This window comes from Seriola lalandi, unplaced genomic scaffold (genome assembly GCF_002814215.2).
Source record: "Seriola lalandi dorsalis isolate HSWRI2012SDOR001 ecotype SW California unplaced genomic scaffold, Sedor1 jcf7180002054511, whole genome shotgun sequence".
NCBI lineage: Eukaryota > Metazoa > Chordata > Actinopteri > Carangiformes > Carangidae > Seriola > Seriola lalandi.
This window is the reverse complement of record NW_019525064.1, coordinates 630,738-647,752: the sequence shown is the minus strand read 5'-3', so window position 1 is coordinate 647,752 and position 17,015 is coordinate 630,738. Positions and strand designations below refer to the sequence as shown.

General features: G+C 41.8%; 2 protein-coding genes across 5 annotated transcripts in view; one reads left to right on the top strand and one right to left on the bottom strand.

Moving 5' to 3' along the window:
- Positions 1–335: 335 nt before the first annotated feature.
- nipa1 (NIPA magnesium transporter 1) lies at positions 336–3,995 on the bottom strand. Its single transcript, XM_023413271.2, has 5 exons — positions 3,817–3,995; positions 3,638–3,685; positions 3,424–3,514; positions 2,019–2,179; positions 336–1,766 (listed from the first exon to the last, which is right to left on the bottom strand). The coding sequence occupies exons 1-5, from the start codon at positions 3,947–3,949 to the stop codon at positions 1,258–1,260; spliced, it is 942 nt and encodes a 313-aa protein (XP_023269039.1). The 5' UTR covers positions 3,950–3,995; the 3' UTR covers positions 336–1,257.
- A 2,300-nt stretch (positions 3,996–6,295) lies between these two features.
- Positions 6,296–17,015, top strand: part of herc2 (HECT and RLD domain containing E3 ubiquitin protein ligase 2) — a 42,453-nt gene continuing 31,733 nt past the window's right edge. For 3 of the 4 annotated variants that reach the window (XM_023413304.2, XM_023413303.2, XM_023413302.2), the window contains exons 1-15: positions 6,296–6,372; positions 7,507–7,615; positions 8,982–9,075; positions 9,283–9,411; positions 11,161–11,383; positions 12,725–12,825; positions 13,998–14,139; positions 14,234–14,338; positions 14,452–14,623; positions 14,862–15,035; positions 15,408–15,596; positions 15,711–15,862; positions 16,227–16,384; positions 16,488–16,601; positions 16,699–16,950. In XM_023413304.2, the coding sequence (XP_023269072.1) occupies positions 7,544–7,615; positions 8,982–9,075; positions 9,283–9,411; positions 11,161–11,383; positions 12,725–12,825; positions 13,998–14,139; positions 14,234–14,338; positions 14,452–14,623; positions 14,862–15,035; positions 15,408–15,596; positions 15,711–15,862; positions 16,227–16,384; positions 16,488–16,601; positions 16,699–16,950 (2,077 nt within the window). In that variant the 5' untranslated portion in view covers positions 6,296–6,372; positions 7,507–7,543. The remainder of the gene's footprint in view (positions 6,373–7,506; positions 7,616–8,981; positions 9,076–9,282; positions 9,412–11,160; positions 11,384–12,724; positions 12,826–13,997; positions 14,140–14,233; positions 14,339–14,451; positions 14,624–14,861; positions 15,036–15,407; positions 15,597–15,710; positions 15,863–16,226; positions 16,385–16,487; positions 16,602–16,698; positions 16,951–17,015) is intronic. The other variant, XM_087175853.1, reaches the window with a different exon arrangement.

Genomic DNA, 17,015 nt, shown 5'->3' with positions numbered 1-17,015 from the left:
TTTTTCAAGCAAAAATGTCAAACAATCTCAGATCTCAGCTTTTCCAATGTGAAGATTTTCTTATTTTCCAGTGATAGTGAGTGAAATACATGGCAGTTGTGGGCTGTTGGTCACATAAAGCGACACATCAGACATTCAATCTGTAAACAAAGTGATGAATCAACTGGGCAAATAGCTGTCAATAAAAATAGTTGCAGGCTAATCTCCAACATCTATAGAGACGAATGATGTTGAAGGTATTTACGTCTGTTTCTTGCCCCAGAAACCTGACGGTGCAGTACAGATTCAAGGCAATAATTGCATGATGATGGAAAAAGATGTTTTACACATGATGCTGACATGCAACTAGTTTGATTTATTTTTATTATTCAAGCAATTCAACCAAACGCTAACCGTAGAGCTTGTAGAGACAGTGACTTGTCAGTGCCAGCACAGCAGTTGCAAGTTTATGTTGCACTGCCAAGTCACTAGGCATCACCGTTAAAACCATCTCTGACACACACAGTAGCAGAAATGAGAGTGAACATTTTTATGATGTAAATAAATAATTCATAATCTAAATAATGTCTGAATTACACAAACATAACACGTAGCCACACGTTTAATATCACCAGAAAACAATTAGTGGCTGCAGAACAATAGTTTCTATTTGGTACATCAGCTTTACAAATCCATCCATTTGACAAAACACTCCGCCACTGTTGATACTCACCGTCTGTACAACCCCTGCACTAAACAGGCTGCTTCTGAAATTTCACTGAATAATTCACAGGCACACTGAATAAGTCAAAGTGCAGGTGATTCTACGCTCAGACAGTCTGGCCTGGGGAGAAAGGAGCATTTAACAAACCTCTTAAAGACTTGAATTATTTGTAGTTGTTCAGTTGTTTGGTAAGCCTCCGTCTAACCGTTTAAAATTAGTAAAAATGTGCAAATTGACAAATGAACTGTTGGTCCCTGGGCCGTGTTTGAGTTTGCCTTTAGAAGCTCACCTGAAGGGCAATAACAAACTTCATGAAGATCAGTTGCATCATAATAATGAAATTAAAACAGGAATGATTATCTAGAAAACAATTATGCATTTAACAGTCAGTGGTATTTGGAGATTACACAATAACTGAGAGAAGATTCAAGTATAATTTTAGGTGAAACTAGTTATGAATACACTGTAGTGTCGGTCATTGAAACTGGAGTTAACAAGGTACAAAACAAGTGTAGACTGTTAATAAGAAATACAATATGGCACAAAAGTCTCAATCAGTCTGTCTTTTCCCGCGCTTCCTTCTTCTTCCAGGTTACCAAAGCCTCCTGGGAAATGCGCAGTAAAACGACCCCGACACACACTGTCGTTAAACCGCAAAGCATGGCGAGGGTGTCGGTCAGAGTTAGCGCAGTCCACTCTTTGAAGAGAAGAGCGGAGGCGAGAATCACGGTGGAGGTGAACGTCACGTAGTATATGGCTTCAAACATGTTGGAGCTGAAACACTCCAAGGCCTTATTGATGAAGAAGAACTGTATGAGGATGCTGACGGCCAGCGTCCCCAGCAAGCCCAGGAAGAGAACCAGAGCTCTGCCGCTCGGCGGCCCCTCGCCAAAGACGTCTTGGGCTGCCAGGCCGAGTCCTTTGCTGCTCGGGACGGTGAAGCTTCCCAGAAGGGAACAAATGGCGACGTACACCATGATGTTTGATTTACCGTGAGCTGGAGCGATCCGCACGATTAGAGTGACCAGAAGCAGGACCACGAGGAGGGCGTACACCACAAACACTGCAGGATGACAAAGTACATTTTAGTTGTCTTCAGTGGTAATGTCATCATAGTGTCTGTTCTTGCCAAGAAAAAGAATTTAAATGAAGAAGTTGATAATAACTGGATTGCACATTGACTAATTGGCTCTCCTCACTGGGCTGCTTTCACCTCTACGCAGTACTTCATCCATTTAAAAAACACATTTATCAATTACTAGAGTAAATAAAAGGCAACAAAAAAAAAATCAGACAGACTTGATGTAAACGTCACCTGGGTCTGACAGCCTCTCCTCCAGCTCCAGTCTCGACGTTACAGCCTCCGATTTAGGGGCATGAATGACGAGCACAACAGAGCCGCAGCAACATAACACACAGCCCAGCTTCCCCAGGATGTTCAGATGCTCCTTCAAGATCCAAGAGGCCAGCACAGCCCTGCGTCACACACACACAGCATCTTGTTACACACACACACACACACACACACACGCACACACACACAGGACAACTCACAGAATCCACTGTATTTACAACTGCACTTTGTGATGGCTGATGGTGATGATACAAAGATCATTTACTCAACCTGAAACTGGTTTCTGCAGTTTTCACTAGATTAAAAAAAGACCCTTTTAACACCATGTAAAATACAATTTAATACTTTTCCTGTAATATCCACCAAAGAAAGACAAAAAACCAGCAGGGATAATTAGATCTACATTTATATAACATTTTTGTCACTACTTCAAAACTCTATGTAGGAATAATTACAAGCTATTTATAATGAATCATTTAGTGTGACCTGGACTGGAGTCAGTGTCAGGAAATGGATGGATTAACCAATTAAAAAAATATTTAATTAAATTCATGTTTGTTTTTGCTAAAATCAGCAATTGGGTGGTAAGTGGACCTCTATAAAAAAAAATGAGTGGACAGCCTCCTGTGTAATATTAAAATATATTATTATTAAATTGAATTTAGAGTAAAACAGAACAAAAACTGACCAAAACTTTTGAATTAACTTGAAACAATAAATTGACTAATCAGTTACTCTATCTATCAGAAAGTTATATCAAACATTTTGCTGATCAAGTAATCGTCATTTTCAAAGCTAAAACGCAAAGTATTTACTGGTTACAGCCTCTAAAATGTGCAGATTTTATGTTTTTCTTTGTCATATATAATAATAATGAACTATCTTTGAGTTTTGGATTGTTTGTTGGATAAAACGGTATTTTTCTACTTTCTGACAATCTACACAAAATGATGTAATGATGATATAATTAACTGATGATGAAAATAATCCCCGCACTGCAGCCTTACATGACGTTACACAGCCTGAGGTCTCAGTCCTGCCAGCTGTCAGCTACGACTCTGAGATAAGGACAAATCTCACTGGCATTTCCTCATTGACAAAAAAAACATCACCACCATCACCTGAGCTGTTATTACTCACGGAAGTCAGGTGAACTTTGGATGCACGGTGCAGGTGGGGCCTAAAGCACATGTGACTGAGTACAATGAAAATGAGTAAAGCTGCAGTGTGTTGCTGTGTAGACACTCTGTCTCTGGTTTGGTCAAACAATATCACAATGTCCAGGTAAATAAGTAAATAATAATAATACATTTTAAAAAAAAAAAAAAAAGAAAGAAGTAAGAATCCTTTTCTGTGTTGGATTTACCCAAATAAAACTCCAAGGGCTCCCAGTGGTGTAACTATCACAGCAGGGGCCACGTTGTACGCCAGGAAGTTCCCAATCTGACCAATAACCACTGATGAAGTTAAATTTAACAAAAAGAAAAAGTGTGTCAGAACATTTGATGGAAAACAGTGAAGTAAGAGACTCAGAATGGGAGTTGTGTGTATTCAGGGTCGACAGGTGGCGCTATACTCACTGGACATTGTGCCGCTCCACCACACCACATCTCTGAGGTACGAGCCTCCTGAAGGAAACACAGTCAACAGTTTAGTTTGTGTGAATCACGTGATGTTGTTTCTTTATGGCTTTCTGCCCGTGTTTGTGCTGGTAGAGACCAGATTATGTTCGTCTGCTTTATCTGCTGTTTCAGTCTACCTCTGTCGCGGGAGCGTAATATTCCCTTTTTCTGAAGCACAAATGTCGAGCCATTGATGAAACTTGATATTACAGCTATTAATATTCCGGCAACTGGAGGCGAAATACCGCTTGGTTCCGAGTCAAAAGCCATTACTATGGCCGATTTGCATTTGGGTTGACTGGACAACACTGTTCACTTTGGTAGGTTGAGTTGCGAGTGAGGTAGTGCGCATGCGCAGATCCCTCCAGCACCCGGCTGCACCGTCCCACCCATGGACATAATGTCTGCGGTCGCACCGCTTCTCCTTATTCCAACAGTGAAGAGACAACTCAGCAGTTGAGATTCAGACACAAGAAACATGTTTTCTTCCATCTCTGAAATTTCACAGTCACAGAAAATATATTATTGTAATAAAACTATTACCACTGTTCATAGAAAAAGATTCCATAGATAGATAGATAGATACTTTATTCTATAGGAGAAATTCAGGATTTATTTCATTTGTTTATCATTTGTGTGCACATAAAACAAAATGTTGTTAGAATATTATTAAATTAAATTATGGGTTTATAGGTCACTGTTGTTGTTTGGGTTCTTCTGCCATTGTTCTCTTGTATGTTTGTGCTTTTATGTCAAAGCACTTTGTAAACCCTTGTTTTTAAAGGTGCTACATAAAGAAAGGAATTATTATTTTTAAAGGACACACTCAGTGTTACAGCAAATAAGTACCAGCATTAGATGTTAATGATTCTGAGTGCCTGGGGGAAGAAGCAGTTTTTTATTGTATTTGTTGAAGTTTCTGTTCCTGCACCTCCTCCCAGGCTGCAGGGGATGTGATGGGGGTCTCTATTGATTCAAGAAACTCTGCCCAGTCAGGGTGGGGCGAGGGGAGCCAAGATCTTCCCTGTTGTCTTCACTATCCTGGTCAGGTGGTGCTATACGGTCACTTTGCAGTTACAGAACCAGGAGGTTAGAATAACTATCCCTGTAGAAGGTGATGGGGACTTTAGTCTCCGCAACGGGTGCAGCCGCTGTTAGGGGCCTTCTTAATGGTCATGGTGGTCAGGAACACCCCCAGGAACTTTATCTGATGACCCTCTCCACTGCGCTGCCATGACATGTAAATCTCCTTGAGGACAAGATTGTGGCTTTACAAATGTCCACTGTGTGCAGCCAAAGCTTGCAGAGTGCTGGGATGGTGTCCTGAGGTCACACTGACTTCCAAACTGGTTGTTCTTGTTTCACCCTGGGTCTGTATGCAGGTATTAGATTAACAGGAAGGCGATCAGAGTTGCCTGTGTGGGGGATAGGGGGTGGCTCTGTAGGGGTTCTTGATATTTGTGTGCACTATATCAAGTCTTATTATTGTGTTATTGCCCCTTGTTGCAAAATTCACATGCTGGTAGAACCTTGGTAGATCTAGAATTTGTTTCATCTCATAAAGCTTCACTATAACGTAGGCCAATGACATGACACCTTGGACCCATTACAACAGGACAACATCAAAGCAGTATCTGCTGGAGCCGCTGTGTTACTGTGTAAACAGGAGGAACACACCTTTTTCACCCAAGTGATTTGTAGGGATTACACTGCATATGTTAAATACTCTACCTAAACTCTATTAGACTTATGTGTTTCACAAAATATCTAAGGGGATAAACCTTTGAAAATGTCATAGTAGCAAAATGATAAAATAACAGCAGACAGATAAAACAACACCAAAATGATACAACATTCAATTCAAAATAGTTTCATTTGTTTGGGTAGAAAAGGCTTTGTGGCATATTACATATGTTCCCAAGGTGTTATAATGGCTTTAAAATGTCAATAAAATAACATTACAAAATATTTCACTCTAAAATTAAATAAACTAATCTTTTAATAGCTGCCTATTTAATGATGTATTATTTTATTCATTTTTTAAAAATGTAATTTTACATTTATGTTTTAAATGTTTAACACTTTAGATCAATGCTTTTAACAATGTTTTATGTTGATTTTATGTGTTTTCTTTTCATGTGAAGCACTTTGTGCTACATTTCTTGTATGAAAGGTGCTAAACAAATAAAGTTTTTATTATTCTTATTATTATTATTGTTGTTGTTATTATTATAACAATAATAACAATAATTATTATAATGGTATTTCATACCATCTAAAACGGTATGAAATGAGTAATAACTAAGCAGTTGACAGAATCATATATGAAATGAATCCCCTCACCCTTTCGTTGAGACACAGCGCCCCCTAGTGGAGCAACTAGTCTTCTTTCCAGGCCAACCCCGCCCCTCCTATGTCCCGCCTCCAATCCAGAAGGAGCGCACATTTTAAGACCCCATACAGTACGGGTGGGCGGAGTAGAATCTGTGGCCAACGGATCGCAGCGCACTAGAAACCCCGCCTCGGCTGTGGTGATCCAAATCAAACGCATTGGATCACCCAGTTACGACTATGCAATTTGTTTCCATGCTTCATGCCCTAGTCCGCGACCTGTCAATCAAATCCATTATGAACGTCTTGTTAATGCAGCAAAGCAGCTGAGGGGACGAGAATAGCTTGAGAAGAGACCGCAGGTAATTTTGTTGTCTAACTTGACATGTTACCCGTTGGATTTCTCCACAAAACACTGAACCAGACTCTCCCGGTTCCGTGTCATGTCACTTCAGCTTATTCGTCGTTGCCTGCATGACGAGAGCTGGTTTAGCTAGCTGTTAGTATTAGCTGTCTAGCAAGCTAAGTAGTTAGCATTAGCCACCAAGCTAACGTGAACGTTACCTAGCATTAGGTGTTGCAGTATGAGTGTAGTGATGCCGTGTCAGTGTGTGTTATTAACCGTTAGAGTTGCGTTTTGTTTTCTGTGATAACCAGAGTAAAACCACGGTATACAGGTTAACAGAAACGGTGCCCTTGCTAGCCTTAAATGCTACGATAATCTCGTTTTTCTTCCAACGTCTAGCGTTACAGTTATGGATATATCTTTGGCCTGAAACCTTAACGTCAATTATCTGAAATGCATCTAAATGCACGGTACAGTTTATATGTCACAGTGATATTTTTTATGTAGCATTTTGTGTAACGTTACTTCAACAGCAACAGTCATGCAAAAAAAAAAAAAAAATCACATGTAACCCACATACTGTCTTAGGTTAGTTTGTGTATATAGATATATATAGAAGTGAAGTTCGGGTTGATTTAGTCCTGTGTTTTTGAAAATGAGTGTTGGGTTTTCCGTTTGTTTACATTAGGTGGTTTAATATTAGTGTGTTAAAACAGATATGTGTTAAAATATATTTAACATGTATTTAATTCAAAGGTAACTGGAGACATGCCTCGAATGGAGCATAATAATAAAATGAGCAAACCGCACTTTTTAATTTCAGTCATTACTGTGTTATTCTCCTCTAACCATGACTTTGTAAATCTGTGCTTTAACCTCCTAGGACCTGGCGTCCACATATGTGGACCTCACATTTTGGGTTCTCTAGACCACAATACTAACTTTTTCTCAACAAGGGCCTGGTGACCACATATGAGGATATTATACTGCCACTCAGTAATAGAAATGTAAAACTAATGTCCTCATATGTGGACATCATTTTTCTCAGGTCCCAATCAGCCTAAATAGCAAAGAGAAATTAAAAATGCACGCCATGCAAGAGTTCGGGTCTTAGGAGGTTAACACATCTTTTCACTTCTTTATCTTACAGGTTGGCTGCGTTTGCAGCCAGGAGAGGAGAGGGAAAGATGCCTTCTCCATCTTTTACCCTTGATGCTCAGCTGCGATTTCACGACAAATGGCTGAAGATAGACTTACAGGTACATGTACCCAATTAAAGGAGGGATTCATACTGAAATTACTGCTTATTCAGATTAAGAGTACAGCATAGTTTTGGGGGGGGGCTCAAATCAATCCAAGTTTGACAATTTGTCTTGTTTTCAGCTAAGGGTTTGACTGTACTGCTATATTTTGTTTTTAGAAACTGCTTTGATCCTCAACTGCTGTCAGTTGTTATGTTGGGATGCAGCTCAAAGCCTCTAGGCTTTTCATGACTGATAATGAATGTCTGTCTTATCTTTTTTTTTTCCAAAACATTTTTCTATGATGCCAGAAAGTAAATGCATGCCACACGAGTCACGTGTGCTGCTATATCAGAACTACTTGGCATAAACATCCAAGATTCTGCTACTTTAGCCTGGTCAGAATCAAACAGTGAGTTGATCTATGGGGGCTATATATGTTGTAATAAACTGACACACCTGATCACATATCTGCAACCACTGGACTTAAAACTGTATCAAGCCTCTTGCACAGATGATTATTGTTTTTCATGTGTTTCCCTTGTGCTTGTTATATAGATGTAGCCTATAATTACACAGTAAGTTAAAAAAGTATTTTGTAAAGGTCTGTTTTGTGAAAACATACTTGTGTTGGTGGTTTTTTTCTGCGGTCATGATTAATATATGATCAACTGAGAAAAGATTTGGAGACAAGACTGAATTAGCTCTCATTCTATCCAATACTCTGTGCAACAAGCTGTCTGCTCTCAACTCCAAAAATTGCAGCCTGTCTGGACGCTCCTAAAAATTGGTTTGCACTACCAAATGAGGACTAAAATTAAAGAGTGGTGTCATGTTTTCTCATCGTTAGAGCGTCTCTGCAGTGCTGAAGACAGCTTTAGTCAATGTGTCTGGTCTGGTGTCAGTGGTGAGCAACGTTTTTGACATTTAAGGCATCAGATCTTTGAAAACAAGCGCTGACTTTCCACTTGTGAGTGTTTTCTTCTATGGAAGAATGGTGCAACACTAAGGCAATGACTGATTTTTACTGCAGATGTATCCTTGAATCATTTGGAACATGGAGATGATGCAGCTGTTTTGTACTCTTGTTGTTCACTACTGTATTTGGTAGCATCTTGTTACTGCTAATTTTCTCAGTTCGGTTATGAAGACTGCACAACAGATTTTCTTCCACATGTTAAACAGATGAAAGAATTGGTGTTTGTAGTAATTGTGAAAATTTAAAGAGGAGTGATATACAGGCAAATAATGATAAACCAATCAATTATTTTTAAGGGAAAATCACTGCTCACATTGGATCAGGTATGAAGATGTGAATATAAATTGAGCATTTTAAATTTGATCAGTGCGAACTCAATTTTCTGTGTTTTACTTCCTTTGGCAGCGTGCGTTCTCTCCAGAGGGATTGAGTGAGATGTGGAATGAAATGGTAAAAGATGAGGAAATAACATTCAATGGAGAAGAATCAGCTCACCCAGGTATGGCACTGTGCCATTACGGCATTCATTCACCCTCTGTGTTTCTGACAGATTTACATGTGTCTGGGAATGTGTTTATGGGAACACGGATAACATTTATATAAACTGTCTAAGGATGATATGTGAGCCGGGGACGAGGGTGGTGGTATTTCAACCTAACTGATGGAAATGAAGGTTAATGACTACTTTTCTTAAAAATTCTTTTAGAAGATTGTGACTGCTTTGGAACTCAGAAGAAGGATGAACCCAATGACAAAGAAAAGAAAGAAGAGGAGGAGACGTCAACATCTGTCCATCACTCCATCATCGAGACCTGGGACTGGGGGCGACAGCCAGGTGAGAGTGCCACCTGAACAAGGTTAAAATGTGTCAGGCCAAAATATGTCCGCTTGCAGCTAACTACGATATGTCTCTGATCTCCTGTTGTGGGTCTTGTTATTTCATGCTTTTCTGTTTCCAAGTAGGGTAATTAATACCACGCTGACACCACATGGTTTCACAACACCTAAATGTTGACTAGTTACGGTGATACTGACCCTTTCGACACATGGTCGACCTCTCTGTTTATCAGTTTCACGTCTGTCCGGCCCTGCTGATGTACACATGTTTTGCTGGCACGTGAGGAAACTCTGAAATGACAACTTGAGGTCTGCAGGTCGGAGCGGTTATTTTTACCCCCCTGGAGTGTAAACTTGGTAGGCGTTATAATGTTGTCCGGGTAGCGTCTTTCACCCAAGCTGTGTTTACAGGCAGGACTGGGTGGGACAGTGTTGTGGTGGTGGGAGATAAGCATTGGGTGGGGGGTGCGGGTGGGGGGGATGGGGCCATGGTCTACATGCCTCGTGAAATTGCTAGTAGCTGCTTGGCTGCGTCTCTCTTATTTTATTGACTGAGCCAGGAAATCACACTGTTCTGATTGTACAGTGTAACTGGATCGCTACATGAACAAGTCATTGATGCTAAAAGTTCAAACAGCATACTTCCTGCTTTTCCATTGAGTGGTCAGATATCTGAAACATGTTGATCTCAGCAGTTGCAGCCCCGACCCCCCCCGCTATTGTTTTTGAAATCATGACGGTGTATGGACACATGACAGATTTGCTTTGATTGCTAGCAGTGTATTTCCTCTTGCTAAATCATCCCCTCTGAATTTGGTGTTTCTTCAGCACAAGTTACTTTTAACCACGGTAATGTATAATAAATAGTGAGAGACTTTGTCTGACTGGGATACATATCTGTCCTGACAGCCGAGGCCCAGCTGACTCTTGTGTGGCTCATACAACCTCGGGCCAGTCTGGCTTACATAAAGCTTAAGTGGATTTCAAACCTGCTATTTTGGCCCATCTTGTCTTCCCTGCAGCGCTGCTGTGTCCACGAATAATGAAGCATTTTCTCTTGAAATGGATCAGAACAAAGGGCTGGTTGTGATGAAGGCCAGTGGGGGAAAGTTTTGAATGTGGTTTATTAATTTTTTCATTAAACAGTGAAAAGTACAAGTAATGCGCTGAAGTGTCACAAGACTCTTCCATTGAAACACTGTTGTTGCTGTGGTGTAACGGTGAGATGTTTTTATAGGAACTTTCTATCCATACGGTGCCGTGTAAATCCCTGCCTCTTGTTAAGTTCTGAGTTAAATATAAATCCTTTAAGGCCACACTGCATCTTAAATTATTAAAAAGCTGCAGTATGTTTACAGGAAGAAATGCTCTCACTCTTTGATGTGTTTTTGTTTATATGTTTATATTGTAGTGAAATTGTTTGTGGGTTGTATGAAATATTTTTGTATACCACAGTGGTGTGTATATTGCATGTGCTGCGAATAAGCTTTTACACATGTTTTAAGATAAGTCTTGCTGCTAGAAGTTAGTTTCAAATTGCAGAAGAAAAAGCTTAATGGAAAATAGACAGCTTAATAATACAATGACAAAGATAATTACATTTAAATATATTTTTTTTAATTAAAAATCATTTGGCATTTAGCTCTTAAAATAAAATGTTCTCACATTTTCCTGTAAGACGTAATTTTGAGTGACAGGTAAGTTCCATTATGATCATTTTGACATCGCCCGTTCCTTGTGTGTCTAGATGAGATTGAGCTGAAGGACTGTCTGATGGTCCTGGTTGACGATCAGCAGAAGCTCTCGGCTCAGATGGCCAAAAGCACTCTGTCCGCCCAACGCCTTCGCCAGCGCCTGGTCATCCTGGAGCGCTACCTCATCTCTCTCAGCCACAGCATGATGGAGGAGAAGTACAAGGTCCGCTGGAAGACGCCTCCCAGCCCACCGCTGCCTGCTGCTGACAATAAGAGGTAAAAAGAGTTTTAGCTAGAGAATGAAAGGTGCTGTCGTGTCGCATTAGTGGTTAGTGCTGTCACCTCACAACAGGAAGGTCCGGGGTTCGATGGACCAGAGATTTTAAATTGCATGTAGGTATGAATGTAAGTGAGCATGTGGTCAGTCATGTGATGACTGGATCTTTCATGTAGGCTTCTCACGCTCATGTGATCACGATCATGTGTTCATGACCAGTTACAGTAAATGAACTGATCGAGTTGTACTCAGACCATGACAGATAACTGCAGACTAACACGCACCAGCTGAATAAATGTGCCGGTGCTTAAGAAGGTGAAGGTGTAGAGTCAGAGTATTTTAGAGAAGTGAGTGAAAATGTGTTGAAGGTCCCATATAGTCTAAAGGTGTGTGTCCATGTGTAGTGTGATTATAGATCAGCTCTAGCTTCTATATTAATACTGTGAAAGTATCAAAGCCTCAGTCCACAGAGAAATGCACACAGCCTGTATTCAGAAACTGAGCCTTAAAACCAGCCGTCAGGACTTCTGGAACTTTGTGACGTCACAACAAAGCAGTCACCAAGCCCCGCCCACCTGGACCCACCATCCAAACCTTGCAGGATTTGGTTTCTCTGAGTGTTTTTACCTGAAATCTGCTATATTTTTATTCTATCACTCAGAAAACAAGCAGCCAATCAGAGGAGAGGCTCAGAGCCTGGTTTTTAAAACCCACATATATATCTTCTTATGGATCAGCTCTTCGAATAAAACACAGGAAAAGTGTAAAATATGGGACCTTAAACTTAAAAGCTGTTGTCAATACCAAACGCCACTACAGGTGCTGTGGGTGTGTTAATGTGTCATTTAGGAAAGATTTTGAATACATTTTTTGTACCTGCACCGATTCAGCTAAAACAGTTACAAAGAACATTACAAGTACGCTTCAGTTTTTTCCTGGTATGTGCAGAACTGTGACTTATAGCTTGTTCATGTCCATTTGAGTTCAACTCTACAGCTTAGTGTAAGAGCCTGTGCTTTCCTCTTGCAGGCCTCTTAAGCACCGTGTATCTTTGTGCTTGTAGTCGACTGTACTCTTGCATATGTTTTAGCTAGTGCTCTGTTTGTTTTGAAAATCTGTCCTTAAGGTTTTTCTGCTGAATTAACAGATTGTAGAATTTCTTCAGGCATTAATGCTTAGTGTTTACTATAATTACTATGCTATGCATCCCTGATATGCTGTTCCTATACCCAGAGATGTGGCTACGGTCTTCCAGCATTTGATATACTTAAATTTGAATGTCACTGAAGAGTTATACACACTTTGAAATGATCCCTGTGTTGTTGGTTTTGTTGTTTCAGCCCTCGTCCAGTCAGTAAAGGGGTTGAAGGTTTGGCCAGGGTGGGCTCCAGGGCAGCTCTCTCCTTTGCCTTTGCGTTCCTGCGTCGGGCCTGGAGGTCAGGTAAGACTGTCCCGGGATTCTTACAGTGAAGACGTTTGTTTTGTCCCCTAACAGTAGTGATGACAGCCGCTGTCAAAGCTTTGCGTAGCAGCTGTTGATGAAGGTGTAGCACCCACCTCACACGCTGCTCATAGTAAACAACCAAACGTATTTCACAATGGTTCGTTGTTAGCGTTAGCCTGTGGTGTCCACTAGATGAAGGACAGTAGGAGTGTGAGCAGGGCAGGGCCGGGGTGACCTTTCCCAATGCTTTGTGATAATGTATTTAACATGAAAATTGGCCATTTGGTTGCAAGTAGCTCTGAATCTTTATGTATCAACAAGAAAAGCAGATACATCTGGAAAAATCAAGAGAGAAGTTGAATATGGAACATCACCTCTGACTCAGACACAAACACAGGTCAGAAGAGTGGAATTAGAATTTCATGTTATTAGTAATATACAATTAATAACCCGTATCCCGACATGTATTAGTCACACAGTCTGATTAAATCTAATAATTAACAGCTTTGGCAGTGTCTGTGTTTGTTTAAAAGCCCTTCATCGTCAGCTTCGCAAGTAGAGATGGTGTTTTTGTTACGTGCACTGATCTGAGTTTGAGAGCTGCATGTCCACTGGGACTGGGTGTGAACAAAGAGCCGGCCTCTCTCTTCTGTAGCTTTCCTGTAACATGAGACACACACACACACACACACACACACACACACACACACACACACACACACACAGTTAAGCTTCTCATCCTCGGTCTAGCTGTGTTCCTGGAATACGCTGTCGGAGCAGCAGAAGTGTAGCTATGTGCTCTTTCATCCACCACCTGCTGAATGAATACATGTGCAAATCCTGTCGAGGTATAAAGACATATCATGTTAGTGGGGCTGCACCAGCCACGACCAGGAGCACTGAGTCTGATTGGTTACTAGTTAAATTTGCTTAGTGAATAAGTCGTGTAAAAATAGTTCTCCTTTACCATTTTCTGAACACTGAGGATTTTAGTTTCTGATTTAGAAAAAATACGTGGGAATATATTGTAAAATAAAAAATACTATAAATCCACCAATTGTCTTTTGCTGGGCTTTGGAAACTGTACATTATTATATTTTTGGGTAACCTCTGTGTGGAAACTCCTGCAGTCCATTTATAAAACACAAGACATTGGTGCTATTTTGCAGGAGATGATGCAGATCTTTGCAGTGAGCTTCTCCAGGAGTCTCTGGATGCCCTGCGTGCCCTCCCAGAGGCCACACTGTTTGATGAGGGAACTGTGTCGTCGGTGTGGCTGGAGGTTGTCGAGAGGGCCACGAAGTTCCTCAGGTTTGTTATTTACTCAGTACTGGCTAATTTTGTACTTGTAAAAACATTTAGGATCATCTCGATGATTCCCAGTTGTTCTCTCGTTCGGAACTAGTGACGTACATGGAAGTGCCACCACCAAAGGCAACATTCCTCTACAGGACCAGCACCTAGTCCTGGCCATCCTGCTGGAGCTGGCCGTACAGAGGGGCACTCTCAGGTAACCGCACGCCCTTCATAACTGCTTGTTTGCTTATGCCGATATCCTACCGCACTTGAAATGCACTTCTTCCTCGCTGCTGACTCGACCCTCTTGTCCTTTTGTTTTTCCAGCCAGCTGCTGTCCGCTGTTCTGCTGCTGCTGCGTCTGTGGGAAAGCGGCACCAGAGAGATGGACAACGAGCGCTCCACCCAGGGAACCAGCGCTCCTCTACTACCCCTCCTTCAGCGCTTTCACAACATACACAGCAGCAAGGAAGAGCCTGTTCCCGAAGAAGAACCTGAGGTGAAAACTTGTCTCACTTGCAGTTCAGATTGACACGGAAATCAATATGAGAAATGAAGCAGTCGTCTTTTTATAGATAGCTTGAAGATAAGACGGTGAGAGGACAAGAATCCTCTCAAAGAAAATCAAATGAAGATCTGTTGCCTGATGTGTTGCTTGGGAACGCTTTTCTTAAAATACCTCAGTTCCTCTATTCCTGTTTGTGTAAGTACTTTGTGGTCGATTGCTGTGTTTCCAGGTCCTCGCAGCCCCTTTGAGTCCAAATGAGAGTTTCCTGCGTTACCTGACCTTGCCTCAGGACAATGACCTGGCCATTGACCTTCGGCAAACCGCCGTGGTGATCATGGCCCACCTGGACCGCTTGGCTTCTCCGTGCAGCCCTCCACACTGCAACTCCCCCACATCGCACAAGGTGACAACTCTTTTTATAAAGTGGCAAAGCATAAGTGATTTATTTATTTTTGTCTTTTAGGTCAGTGATGTTACTTCCTCCCCCCACTCATTGCTTGAATTACAGGCCTGTTTTATCGTGTTTGTGCTATATATGTCTGTGGCCTATTTACTGCTGTGATGACAGTGGGACAAAAAGCTGGATAAACACGTTCATCATCAATGCTCCTTTTGGAAAAATGTGGAACTGTAGTTATTAATCAGTGGTTACGTAAAATGCACAATCATAATAAGTAATTTTTATGAGGATATGTTTTGTAGCCAAAGGACAAATTACAGCCAAAACGACAAACAATCAGGACTCTGTCTCCCTCTCTGTCGCTCTTTGTTCCAGGGAACCTTGCAGGAGGTGATTGCCTGGGGTCTGTTGGGCTGGAAACTTTACGCCAACGTTAATGGACCCATTCAGTGTAAAGCCCTGTCCAGCCTCGGAGTCACACAAATTGTCTGTTCAGAAAAGGGCTTTCTCATCCTGTCCAGCAGTAGTGCCGTTTACACCCAGAACTACAAGAGCACAACCCTGGTCAGTTGTGTTGTGCAGTTATTTTCTGTTTAGCAATATACAACCTGAAAAAAAAAAAAAAGAAGCAATCTCTGTGTCTGCTGCAGACTGAGTTGCTGAATTATTTTGTTGCAGGCTCCTATGCTAATCCACAGTCTGAGCTCCAGAAAGATCATAAAGCTCGCAGCTCATCCCGATGGGCAGCACTACTTGGCTCTGTCGTCCAACGGGGAGGTGTTCTCCTGGGGCTGCGGTGACGGCGGCCGTCTTGGACATGGAGACACCACGTAAGTAACTTGAGAAAAACGTGGTTGATTTTTAAATTCCTCAAGGGTCGGCCAGTCTGTTATTTCCATCTTGTCACGTCACATAAAATATGAGGTGCTTCCGAATTTGAAGCAGTTTTGCAACTGTGACGTTCACAGACAGTAAAGCTGTAGAGTTTGGGTGTCTGGGGCGCTAAATCCATTAATCTAAATTAAATTATTGATCAAGAAGATAGTGAAAATATAGATTACATTATATCCCAAATCTGGGACAGTCCTTTTAATGTTTCATGCTTGTAGATCAAAGACAACATCCTCAGATACCAATGCAAAACCAAAAAATGCTCGAAAGAATTCTGTCATCTCCATTTCCTCTTTCTTTCAGGTATCTGGAGGAACCTACAATGATTGCAGCCTTCAACGGGAAACAGGCGGGAAAGCACGTGGTTCATATCGCTTGCGGGAGCACATACAGCGCTGCCATTACGGCGGAGGGGGAGCTCTACACATGGGGCAGAGGGAACTATGGTCGACTGGGCCACGGTGAGCTCCATCTGCACTGAACCTGCAGGACACAGTGTTGGCTATAATAACACCTCTGTCTGTTTGAACACTGAACATGAATTGTGTTTTGATTGGGTTTTAGGCTCTAGTGAGGATCAGACTACACCCATGCTGGTGACGGCGCTGAAGGGGCTGAAGGTGGTGGATGTGGCGTGTGGAAGCGGTGACGCTCAAACGCTTGCTGTGACAGAGAATGGTAAAGAAGACAGGTCATTTGAGGTCGTAGAAACCGTCAGCATCGCCCAAACTGTAGCGGTACTGTTCTTCCTCACCTTCTATGTGTGTTTCCACAGGTCAGGTTTGGTCCTGGGGGGACGGAGACTACGGCAAACTGGGCCGAGGAGGCAGCGATGGCTGCAAGACGCCAAAGCTTGTGGAGAAACTGCAAGACCTGGACATAGTGAAGGTGTGCTGCGGCAGCCAGTTTTCAGTGGCCCTCACCAAAGATGGACAAGTGTACACCTGGGGGAAAGGAGACAACCAGCGTCTGGGTCACGGCACCGATGAGCACGTCCGCTACCCAAAGTTGCTCGACAGTTTACAGGGTGAGTTCACTACATAAACACATTCTTCAGAATCTTTTCAGATACAAAGACTGATCTCTGTCTTT

Excerpts from the sequence above, each read along its gene's own strand:
- nipa1 (XM_023413271.2), bottom strand. The coding sequence starts at position 3,949 with ATGGCTTTTGACTCGGAACCAAGCGGTATTTCGCCTCCAGTTGCCGGA. Across the intron at positions 3,515-3,637 it reads GTGGAGCGGCACAATGTCCA|TGGTTATTGGTCAGATTGGG; the intron begins GTGAGTATAGCG and ends TAACTTCATCAG. Across the intron at positions 2,180-3,423 it reads GCCCTTGGAGTTTTATTTGG|GGCTGTGCTGGCCTCTTGGA; the intron begins GTAAATCCAACA and ends TGTGTGACGCAG.